General features: G+C 48.7%; 1 protein-coding gene across 4 annotated transcripts in view; it reads left to right on the top strand.

Annotated features, from left to right (window-relative positions):
- Nucleotides 1–11,305, top strand: part of LOC123501036 (zinc finger CCCH domain-containing protein 18-like) — a 17,767-nt gene extending 6,462 nt beyond the window's left edge. For 2 of the 4 annotated variants that reach the window (XM_045249603.1, XM_045249604.1), the window contains exons 4-18: nt 1,380–1,497; nt 1,891–2,035; nt 2,804–2,884; nt 3,171–3,375; nt 3,837–3,990; nt 4,250–4,444; nt 4,892–5,019; nt 5,253–5,568; nt 5,702–5,824; nt 6,315–6,505; nt 7,104–7,183; nt 8,593–8,683; nt 9,685–9,767; nt 9,994–10,138; nt 10,312–11,305. In XM_045249603.1, coding sequence (XP_045105538.1) covers nt 1,380–1,497; nt 1,891–2,035; nt 2,804–2,884; nt 3,171–3,375; nt 3,837–3,990; nt 4,250–4,444; nt 4,892–5,019; nt 5,253–5,568; nt 5,702–5,824; nt 6,315–6,505; nt 7,104–7,183; nt 8,593–8,683; nt 9,685–9,767; nt 9,994–10,137 — 2,054 coding nt within the window. In that variant the 3' untranslated portion in view covers nt 10,138; nt 10,312–11,305. The remainder of the gene's footprint in view (nt 1–1,379; nt 1,498–1,890; nt 2,036–2,803; nt 2,885–3,170; nt 3,376–3,836; nt 3,991–4,249; nt 4,445–4,891; nt 5,020–5,252; nt 5,569–5,701; nt 5,825–6,314; nt 6,506–7,103; nt 7,184–8,592; nt 8,684–9,684; nt 9,768–9,993; nt 10,139–10,311) is intronic. The other 2 variants (XM_045249605.1, XM_045249602.1) reach the window with 2 other exon arrangements.
- The last annotated feature ends 615 nt before the right edge of the window (nt 11,306–11,920 follow it).

Here is an 11,920-nt window from a genome sequence, read left to right as displayed (position 1 = left end):
GGATTAAAGTTGTTCATCCCTTGGCCCAACTCCAAGGGACATCTTTTAGGAGCAGGAGGGCATTAAAAACCCATCCAAGCTTCCTTAGCTCGAGTGCACGAATGCACTCAAGTCCTCTGCCATCCGGCCCGGGGGCAGTAGCGGCTTTAGTAGATCTTATTGCCAGCTTTATCTCATCCTCAGTAATCGGGCCGGTGACAATAAGAGTGGGCCTAATAGCAGCAGGTGTTCTAGTCTCATTCCCAGACTGTCTTTGAAAGAGGCCAGCCCAGGAGGCCTTCATATTGGGCAGAGTGGTAGGTGGACCGTCAGGGATACCTTCTAGTATCTCCTTGACGGCCCGGCCTCTCTCTTTGTGCCACATTGTCTGTATTCTTCTAAACTGCCTTCTTCAAACAGCCTTCTTTTTCTGACTCACCGGGCCGCCCCTTCCCGGAGGTCTGTATCTATAAGCACTTGGTGGGCACCACAGGTCTACTTGGTGCTCCACCTCGCCAATGCCGGTGGGAACGGAAAGTCCAAGGGCATTAGATAGTTGGTGCATGCAAGCATGGACACCTTCCTCAGACATTATGTGAGGAGGAGGTAGCTGGAGACTGCCAGAAACAGGTCCCGTAGGTGTTACGTCAGGGTGGTCAATAGAACGACCAACAGGTGGTAATGGAGGCGAGGTTGCAGGACCCCGAGGGTCCAGCGCCGACGGCGGACTACTTGGCCCAGCAGCCGATCGAACCCGGGCCTTATAGGCTTCAGACCGGCGTGCCCCCTTGATCCCTTCGATAGTTCGATGGGGGAGGACGTCTTGCTGGATCTTGAGATTGAGATTGATTCACTGCCTCATAGTCTGCCATCATTGCTATCTTCTCAGGGTCCCATCTCGCCTCCGGCGCTCGGCCTTAAGTGCTACCGCCTCCCCAGCGTGGAACTGGGAGGGATGCCGTGCGCGCTCGTGCATCCTTCTTCCTTGATAATTCCGGAAGACCCAGGAACACATAGGGCAGGTGGGGCTTTTATCCACCTCAGACTCTGCCATTGTGACACAGTGCTCCAAAACTTGTGTGTCACAGGAATTGCCTTCAACAGGTATATAGCAGGCAGAGATTGAAGAAACAGCCAAATACTGGGAAAAGCTGCTTCAGGAGGGAAAGTGTTAGCCGGAGATTAATTTCTGTAGCGGTTACAGAAGTTAATCTCCGTTGTCCAGCAGGAGGCCACGAGGAGGCCCTTTCCCTTTAACTAGCTCAAAAGACACTTCACAAACTGCGTATGTGTGGCTAGTCAGTCAATTAATCAGTCAGTCAGTCAGCCCCACACCCTCATATAATCCCAGCCTTCCCCTCAACTTCCCCTCAGCCTCCCTCAGTACTCGTTCCTTTCAGGTGAGGAGGGTGAGAAGGGAAAGAGGAAGGTGGATGCTGAGAACAGAGAGGACGGAGAGCTGAGTGATGATGACGATGATGACTCCCTCTTGAGACAGGAACCCAAGACTGTCTGCCGGTGAGAGAGAGAAAGGTTGGAGTGGTTGTGAATGAGTGTGATTTTAAAAGAGGAGAGATGAGAAAGTAAGAGAGAGAGAGAGAGAGAGAGAGAGAAAGCAAATAAAAATTTATTTCAAAAGAGGAAAGACAGAAATAGTGAAGAAGAGAGAGAGATAAGACAGAAAGAGAGAGAGAAAGGAAGAATGAAAGGTAAGAGAAAGGAAGGAAGAAATGAAGAAATAGCTGAATAAAGAGATAAATAGAAATAGTTTTAGATTAGAGAGAGAGAGAGAGAGTGATAATGGATATACTGAATTTAATCTTCTGTAAATTCTCACATTGCCTCATTCCTCCTCCTCCTCCTCCTCCTCCTCCTCCTCCTCCTCCTCCTCCTCCTCCTCCTCCTGCACAGGTTCTTCAACAAGGGACAGTGTACGTGGGGCACCAACTGTCGGTTCCTGCACCCTGGCGTGTCTGACAAGGGTAACTACAATATGTTCGCGCCGCCCAAGCCACAGTCCAACACTGACAAGGAAGAGGACAGCGAGCGTGGCAGGGTAAGGTGTGGCAGGGTGGCATAGAAGGGAAAGAACATGATAGTGTATTGTATGGTGAGGTGAGGGTGTCAGGGTGGCATTGGAGGGAAGGAGCATGGTAGGGTGAGGCAGGGTGACAGGGTGATGTTTGGTGGGTGGCAGGGTGAAGTGTAGATTGGAGAGAGAAAGGGTGTAGTATGGGGAGATGAGGCAGGGAAGGAGACAGGGTGACAAGGTGAGGTTTGATGGAAGGGAGGGTGACAGGGTAAGGTGTAGAATGCAGGGAGAGTGGCAGGGTGATGGGGTGAGGTTCAGTGGGTGGCAGGGTGAAAGGGTGAAGTTTAGAATGCAGGGAGGATGACAGGATGACGGTTGGTGAGAAGCAGGGTGGCAGAGTGAGGTATAGAATGCAGGGAGGATGACAGGGTGAGGCTTAGTGGGAGGAAGGGTGAGGTGTAGAATGCAGGGAGAGTGTCAGGGTGAAATTTAGGCAGGGACAGGAAGGGTGAAGGAGAGGAAGAGAAAGACAGTAAATTTAATACAACTTAAAAAGAAAAAAAAAAAAAAACATTTATTTATCTCTCTTATCAAATTTAACAACTGAAAAAACAAATACTATTAAAAAAAATGTCAAAGATAATTTCTCCACCTTGTACACCGCTAAACTCTCTCTTACAGTCAGCATAACACTAAAATGCACCCAAACAACTTAATAAGATGCTAAATAGATGCTTGAAAACTTGCCATACTAGTCATTTTAATCATGTGTGTGTGTGTGTGTGTTTCCAGCCAAGAGAGGTGCGTCGCTTCATTCCAGAGCCGTCGCCCTTTGAGTCTGCCTGGGAAAGAGGACTGCGCTATGCTAAGGAGGTGAGCATAACACTGTATCTCTCTCTCTCTCTCTCTCTCTCTCTCTCTCTCTCTCTCTCTCTCTCTCTCTCTCTCTCTCTCTCTCTCTCTCTCTCTCTCTCACACACATTCCATTCCTCACACTTTCTTACACATTTTCCTTAACTCCTTCACTCCTCACACACTGCCTCTTCCTCTCTCACACTCCCTCATACTCTTACATATTCTCCCATACTCCTCACACTCTTCCTCTCTCTCACAGTCCTCACACACTCCCTCTCCTTCACACACTCCTTTTCTCCGTCAGATGATGAAGCGAGCAAACAAGAGGAAGGAAACGGATGCAGACTTTGAGGAGAAGCGCTTTAACTTGAGCTTGGGGCAGGCAGAGCTGGACCGAGAGAATGACTACTACACTCGCCCTGCCTCGCCAGTCTTCAAGCAGCCTGATGAGATTATTGACCAGTACCTTGACCCTTATGAAAAGCAGGCTATTAGGCACTTCAGAGGAGGTGTGTATATGTGTGTGTGTGTGTGGGTGGAGGGGGCAGGGCAGGGCTGTCTGTGTGTGTATGGGTTGGCAGAGGGTTGACTGTGTGTGTGTGTGTGTGTGTGTGTGCAAGGGTGTTTTCATGTTACTTTAGTTTTTATTTATTTATTTATTTTTTTGTTGTTGTTCTACTTCTCATTTCATCAAAACTCATTATTCCTCTTTTTTTTTTTAATACAACCTCCTCCTCCTCCTCCTCCTCCTCCTCCTCCTTCTTCTCCTTCTCCTCCTCCTCCTCCTCCTCCTCCTCCTCCTCCTCCTCCTCCTCCTCCTCCTCCTCCTCCTCCTCCTCCTCCTCCTCCTCCCTAAATTATCATCATCCTTATCTCAATGCTTCCCTTCATCCCTTTAACTAACTTTGACCTTAACCTTACCTTACCTAACCTAACCTAACCTAACCTAACCTAACTGTACATCCCACAGGTCACTTTGAGAACTTTGAGGTGAGGTACAATGTTGACCCGCGCTACAACAACATGAGAGGCGGACATGAGAGGTCGCGCCGGGACAAGTTTGAGAGGGAAGTGTCCGAACGCATCCAGAGAAGACCTCGCACTACTTCTGGGGGCGATGAGAGGTGTGTGTGTGTGTGTGTGTGTGTGTGTGTGTTTATTTCTCTATCTTTTTATTTACCGAGCTGTATTTTTTTCATTATCTTCTTATCTACTACTAGGAATGTCTGTGTGTGTGTGTGTGTGTGTGTGTGTGTGTGTGTGTGTGTGTGTGTTAGCTGTCTCTCTGTCTATATATCCTTCCTCTCTCAACATATCCTCCTCCTTATCATTACTCTCTCCTTCCTCTTCCTTCATCCCACACTCCCTCTCTCTCCGTGGCAGGTACGCGCGGGGCCGAGTGTGGCAGGATGACCGGTACATGGAGGTGGCGTCGACAGGGGGCAGTGGCCGGGGGGAGGCGGAGGCATGGGCTGATCCATGGGCCAGGAGGAAGACGCCCCCTCGCCTGGCCCGCAAGAAGAAGACCTCTCGTACTCGCAGTTACTCCTCAGGCTCCTCCTCTCGCTCATCCTCTAGGTAATGGTATGGGGGGTGTTGGTTCTCCTCTTCCTCTTCTTTTTTTCCTCCTCCTCCTCTTCTTATTCTTCTTGATCTATTTCTTGTTCCTTTTTTTTTTTTTTCTTCATCTTTTTCTTTTTGGTTTCTTCTTCTTTTTCTTTTTTTTCTTGGCAGTTATGTATCCTCATTTTTCCTCTTCTCTTTCTTCTCTTCATAAAAAATAATTCTCTCTCTCTCTCTCTCTCTCTCTCTCTCTCTCTCTCTCTCTCTCTCTCTCTCATCTCATCTCATCTCATCTCATCTCTTCTCTTCTCTCTCTGTGTAACCTTTGAAAACTCCTTATGGAGAGAGAGAGAGAGAGAGAGAGAGCAATGTTCCAAAGTAAAATTCTCTCACTCCTTCTTCCCTCCTAACACACTCTCTCTCTCTCTTCTCCACCTTTCACACCCGTGTCTCCCCCAGCAGCACTCGTAGCCGTAGTGGAAGCAAGTCAAGCCGCACCAGTATTGCCAGCCGCAGCAGCCACTCCTCCTCCCACTCCCCATCCCTCTCACCAGGACCCAGACGCCAACCCAACCCCAGGATCAATGCTGGTGAGTCTGTCTTTGTGTGTGTGTGTGTGTGTGTGAGTGAATGAATGAGTGAGTGCAGATTTGAATTTGAAAGATACTAGGTGTGTGTATTTGAAGTCGAAAGACATGCAAGCTCTGTGTGTGTGTGTGTGTGTGTGTGTGTGTGTGTGTGTGTGTGTGTGTGTGTGTGTGTGTGTGTGTGTGTGTGTGTGTGTCCATAACACCCCCCCGATTGCATCTCAACACTCCTACAGGTCGTGCCGGGGAGAAGGGCGGCGTGAGGCAGCCCCCACCACCAGTGCGCAACCGCCCCAGCCCACCTCCCCCGATGCGTGGCCGCACTAGCCCCCCACCGCCAATGCGAGGCCGCCCCAGCCCTCCACCCCCAATAAGAGGCCGCCCCAGCCCCCCACTTGTCCGCGGCAGGCCCAACTCCCCCCCAATGCGCAGTCGCCCCAGCCCCCCTCCCATCCGTGGCAGACCCACATCCCCACCCATGAGAGGCCGAGTTAGCCCCCCGCCCTCCTCCCGCCAGCCCCTGCCACGGAGACCTGAGGCGAGGGACCCCAGGTAAGTGCCTTGTGGAGAGGAAGAAAGGATGAAGAAAATAAATGAAGAGAAAGAAAGAGAGAGAGAGAGAGAGAGAAAACAACCAGACTCATACTAAATCCTCTTCTTCTTCTTCTTCTTCCTCCTCCTTCAGAATGGACCGAGGGGAGAGAGTGGACCGGTTTGGGCGTATGAGGAAAGCCAGTCACCACAGTTACTCGCGGTCACGGTCCAGATCACGGTCCAGGTCCAGGTCAAACTCCAGGCCACCACGCAGGTTTGTATGTCTGTGTGTGTGTATGTGGTTTTATTTATAGTTTGTAGTTCATTCTCATTATGTTTTTCATTTACTTAAGACATTCCTCTAATATTCCTCTTCTTCTTCCTCCTCCTTATCTTTTTCATTCTCCCCTTCTCTTCCTCTTCCTTTTTTATTCTGCCTCTTCCTCTTCTTCTTCCTTCTTATTTACTCTGTTTTATCTTTCTAATCTTCTAAATATACTCCTCTTTCTTTTTCTTCTTCCCCTTTTCTTCCTCCTCCTTCTCATTATCTTAAACACACTCTTCTTACTCTTTCTCTTTTTCTTCCTCCTCCTCCTTATCTTTAATCTCTCCTTCCTCTTCCTCTTCCTTCTCCTCCTTATCTTTAATCTCCTCCTCCTCTTCCTCTTCCTCTTCCTTTTCCTCCTCCTCCTCCTCCTCTATCTTTACTCTTTCCTCTTCTTCCATCACCCCACACACTCACTCTCCTCCCCCGTTCCACACAGACTGGGCCGCACTTTCTCCTCCAGTCGGTCCAGGTCCAGGTCGGCCACCAGGTCCAGCTCAGCCACTTCCCGCTCCAGATCCAGGGGCCGTAGCATCACCCGGTCCAGGTCGCGCTCTCATTCCAGGTCCCGCTCCAGATCATCCTACTCACGGTCCAGCTCTGCCTCCAGTGTGGATAGCAGGCGGAGGGGTGAGTGTGTGTGTGTGTGTGTGTGTGTGTGAGTGTGTGTGTGTGTAAAATAAAAAAAACCATACAATTATCATTTTATCCATCTTAACCATCATTTCATCAGCCTGTCTTCAATCACCACTGTTCCTCTTACACCTAATCATCTAATACCACCACCACCACCACCATCATCATCATCATCATCATCATCATCATCATCATCATCATCCATGCCCCCCTGTCCCTGCCTCACCATTGTTGCCTGTGTCTTTTTAATGTTCCTTTTATCCCAAACTTTACCCACCTATTGTTCATCTCATACTTCCCTGCACCACCACCACCACCACCTTCCATGTACCCTTTCCTTGTCTCACTATACCTCTCCAAACCTTCCCTATCTATTATTCCTTATTTCTCTCCATCATCATCATCATTATCATCACCACCACCACCACCACCATCACCTTCCATGTACCCTTTCCCATGCCTCACCACACCTGTCTCTCCCCATCACCACACCTGTCTCTCCCCAAAACCTCCACCTATTGTTCATTTATTTCCATTCACCACCACCACCACCACCACCTTCCATATACCATTTCCCTGTCTCTCTCCGCAGCGATGAGTGACAAGAGACGCATGACTCAGGGCACTGTCTCCTACGGCCAAGCTAAGAGCAAGGCCATGGATCCAGTCAAGGTGAGAAATTGATACGGTAACATGTTCTTATTCACACACACACACACACACACACACACACACACACACACACACACACACACACACACACACACACACCCTTACCATCAGTACTTAGTGTATGTAGACAGATATTCTTTGGTTTGTATTTTATTCATAGTTCTGATTCTCATTCCCACCAACACTCTTATACACTCTCAACATTGTCTTACTTGTTGCTTCATCCTTGGTTCTGGTCTTGTTTGTTGCTTCATCCTTGGTTCTGGTCTTGTTTGTTGCTTCATCCTTGGTTCTGGTTAGTGCTTACAGAATTTAGGTTTAGAAATGTGTCATAAGTTTACTGCCAAAATATATATTTTTTTTATTTCTTTATTTTTATTCTGATTAGTGCTTCCAGAATTTAGATTTAGGAGTGGAAATGTTAAGAGTTACCCTTTATGGAAAATTCTGATTGTTTTTTTTTTTTTTTTTTTTTTTACTTTACCCTTTATAGAAAATTGTGATCGTTTGGTCTTGTTTCTACAGTTTGGGATATAAGATTGCTCACTCTATAAAAAGAGGAGAGAATTAGTATTAAATTTGTGAAAAGCATTTGTATTTTAAGTATGTATGTAGTTTCTTTACTTGTACAAACTTTTTTTTTTTTTTTTTTTTTTTTTTACTCTAAACACACTCGGCTTCCTAGACCAACACTCATTGCAGCCTTAACACACACACACACACACACACACACACACACACACACACACACACACACACACACACACACACACACACACACACACACACACACACAGCCCAGTAGCTCAGTGGTTAGAGCACTGGCTTCACAAGCCAGAGGACCGGGGTTCGATTCCCCGGCCGGGTGGAGATATTTGGGTGTGTCTCCTTTCACGTGTAGGTGCTGTTCACCTAGCAGTGAGTAGGTACGGGATGTAAATCGAGGAGTTGTGACCTTGTTGTCCTGGTGTGTGGTGTGTGCCTGGTCTCAGACCTATCCGAAGATTGGAAATAATGAGCTCTGCTCGTTCCGTAGGGTAACGTCTGGCTGTCTCGTCAGAGACTGCAGCAGATCAAACAGTGAATTACACACACACACACCATTGTGTAGTGGTTAGCACGCTCGACTCACAATCGAGAGGGCCGGGTTCGAGTCCCGGGAAGCGGCGAGGCAAATGGGCAAGCCTCTTAATGTGTGGGGTGTGTTCACCTAGCAGTAAATAGATATGGGATGTAACTGGAGGGGTTGTGGCCTCACTTTCCTGGTGTGTGTTGTGTGTGATGTGGTCTCAGTCCTACCCTTAGATCGGTCTATGAGCTCTGAGCTCGCTCCATAATGAGGAAGACTGGCTGGGTGACCAGCAGGTGACCGAGGTGAATTACACTCTAACCCCAGTGTATCGTTGCAGTTGTCCGGACAGAAGCAACAAATCAAGCTCACCCTGAAGGGCCCCGCACTGAAGCGCCTGGAGAAACCGGTGCTGCCCCAGGAGGATGACAGTAAGTGCAGGGGTAGGATAGAAGGATTAGTGAGAGAAGAGTAACACACCAGAGGCCAGGATTGCGTAGGGAAAGGATAACACTCCTCTTGTCCCTGTGTGTTGTGAGATGGGGTAACAAAAAAGCTTCTCCCCACCTACCAGTACTCCAGTTTGGCAAGACAGGATAGAATAGGATAAAATAGGATAGGATACAGTTTTTTTGGGTGTTCTGGAGTTAGATAAGGATAACACAAGGCTTCTCCCCACCAACCAGTACTCCAGTTTGGCAAGAAGATAGGATAAAATAGGTTAGGATATGTTTTTTTTTTGGGAGGGGGGGTGTTGTGGAGTTAGATAAGGATAACACAAGACTTCTCCCCATCCACCAGTACTCCAGTTTAGGAAGAAGACAGGATGATGGAATAAGATAAAGATAGGATAGGTATATGGTTTTTGTGTGTTGTGGAGTTAGGTGGCAATAACAGAAGGCTCCTCCCCACCCACCAGTACTCCAATTTAGCAAAAAGATAGGATAGGATATGTTTCTTTTGTGTTGTGGAGTTAGACAAAGATAACAGAAGGCTCCTCCTCATCCACCACTACTCCAGTTGGGGAAGAGATAGGATGGGATAGAATAGGATAAAATAAGATAACGTCAGCACATCTCCGTCCTTGTGTTGGAGGGTGAGATAGCGATGGCAGATCTCCCCCCCTCCTGCTATCTCGGTGAAAAGGAAGGGTGATGTAGAAAAAAGTTCCTCTCCCATCCACTACCAACTTGGCAAGATAGGATAGTACAGAAGGCTCCTCCCACCCACCACTCCCTCCACCTCCTGTATGGAGACTTATATTTTTGTAGGATGATTGGACAGGAAAGGCAGAACAGTAAGCTGGGAGGTAGATGCAAAGTGAGAGAAGGTAGACAGAAAGTGAGAGAAAAAGCTAGGGTGGTTACAATAAGTCATGGTACCTTCTGTTCCATGCTTTCTCTATCATCCTGAGTCACTGTTCCTTCTGCAGGTGGCGAGTCGGATACTGGTGGTGCGAAGCTGATCAGGAAACGCAAGGCTGAGAGTCCCCCTCCTGAAGCACCGCCACCCAAGGTAACATGGGAGAGCTCACAGGTTTTAGGGTATTTTTATAGCTCTAGATAGAAATAAGATTTCATTATTAACACTTGTGAACCTGGCTAATCATCTCTGTTGCCTTGGAAAGTAGTGGTTGTGAAAGAGAGCAAAGTGTTTTTTGAATGGAGGCTTCAGTCCTGGCAACACTTGACACAAACACCTCCAGTCACAAGACAAACTCTCACACTTTGCTCTTCTGCAGGTCACCCCCCGCAGCCCACCACCGGCCCCAGCACCACCTCCGCCCAGCAAGAAGCCTCAGGCCAACAGACGCGAAGAACTCCTCAAACAACTGCGAGCGGTGGAGGATGCCATTGCTCGGAAACGCACCAAGCTGCCCACCTAGTGTGAGTGTGTTTCTTTTCTAATAAAATGAGATTTCCTGCATTGTAGAAATAGTTAGCTTCTAATGAAGAAAAAAATATGTAAAAGTGAACTGGTGATAACTGAGCAGGGTGTTTACTGTATGTGTAAAGTGTTACCTCTACCTGTGCTTCCTTCCCGTGGTTCATCCCCACAGCAGCCAGGCCACCACCACTCCTTGCTGCGTGGTGACCCCCGCCTCTCTGCCGCAGGTTGGGGTGACGGCCGGGACAGTCATGCCAGAGAAGATGCTCATCACCACCACCACCACTACCACCACGCCACACCTCAGTGTACATAACAAGGACTGGTCGGCAGTGCGCCACTCCCCCACCACCACCACATCCTGCCGGCCCCCGCTGCTGCCACCCCACCAGTCAGGGTGGCTCAGCAGGTGGCAGCTGGCAGGTCCTTCACCGGGTGGTGTGGGCGACCTTGATTCTTCTTCCCACTCATCAGTGAGACACGTTTCAGTCATTGACATTCATTGTATCATGTACCGCGTAGTGACCCTTCCCTAGTGCTGCCTTACTCAAGGTGCTCAGCCCGGCGGCCCCGGCATGCCCCTGCCCCGCCCCACCGGCCGCCACACGCCAGTTCTCATCATTGTTTGGCGCCAAGCCTCTCTTTTATTGTCTCTTCAGGAAATTGTGGCGAGGGAAAGTGACTGTAGTATAATTGCTGTTCTTCCTCTTGCTTGCAAGCGACCATCGTCTCCGGTGGCAGCAACAGCAGCCACGCTCGGCGCCTGGGTCATGTGCTGTGCATGTTGCTCTCATGAATCATTCCAGCACAGCAGAGACACACAGGAGGGTTGCAACACAGTGACGTCCCTGAGTGCACCACAGGCAGGACCTCCCGACCCGTGCCCCTCCTGCCGTGCTGCATTGTGCTTCCTGCAGTATCCTTCACCAAGCCGTCAATGTTCAGTGACGCGCCAGACAGCATGGGGTCTGGGATGCCAGTGGTGACTTGGAGTGTAGCGCAGTGCAGTTACGAGGTGCGGCTCAATGTACACTGAGAACACCGCTGCCTGTCTACTGGTAGCAGCAGGAATGCAAGGGACGGACTGCGTTGCGTTGTAACGCAGAAACTGATGTAAGATTTTGTCTTTTTAAAGTGAGTAAGGCTCATATACCTTTTTTGCATCACTGGTGTATTTCTTGTGGCATCCCCTCCTCCACCAACCCAAGTATCTTGCCCAGGCTGTGTCCGGTGGACCAGCCATGGACAGGTCTCATGCTACATTCACCATTAATGAAATACAACACTATTAGAAAAAAACTTTAATGTACAGTTCTAAAAGGTAATTACATTATGTTCACTTAAATAATGCAGTAAGAATGGACACCACCAACCTGTGGTCTGTCTGACTGTGCTGTGTCACAGGCCAAGCTGGGCTAAGCTGTCCTGGCCTGTCCCCAGGACTGCCTGGCTTGGGTCTTTTGCAACCAAGTGTTGACAGTACTTGTGGCATGTTGCTTTCTTACAGTAATGAAAGGAAGTCTTCCTTTGGAACAGACAAAGTAACAAATTTTAGCTATGGGACAATTTCCATCACAACCTGCATGTGTGCTGACAACCAAACCCTGGGAAACTCAGGTGACAAAATATCCAGTATACAGTTCACCTCTGAGACATTAACACACTTTACAAGCACACACACATGGTAATGGTGCAGCATTTGATGTAACTGACCACAGCACCTCATGACCCAAACCATGGCCACTGCTCACCAGACAGAGAACAAAGAGGCACCACAGGCT

Source organism: Portunus trituberculatus, chromosome 8 (genome assembly GCF_017591435.1).
Source record: "Portunus trituberculatus isolate SZX2019 chromosome 8, ASM1759143v1, whole genome shotgun sequence".
NCBI lineage: Eukaryota > Metazoa > Arthropoda > Malacostraca > Decapoda > Portunidae > Portunus > Portunus trituberculatus.
This window is presented reverse-complemented; position numbering and strand designations above follow the sequence as displayed.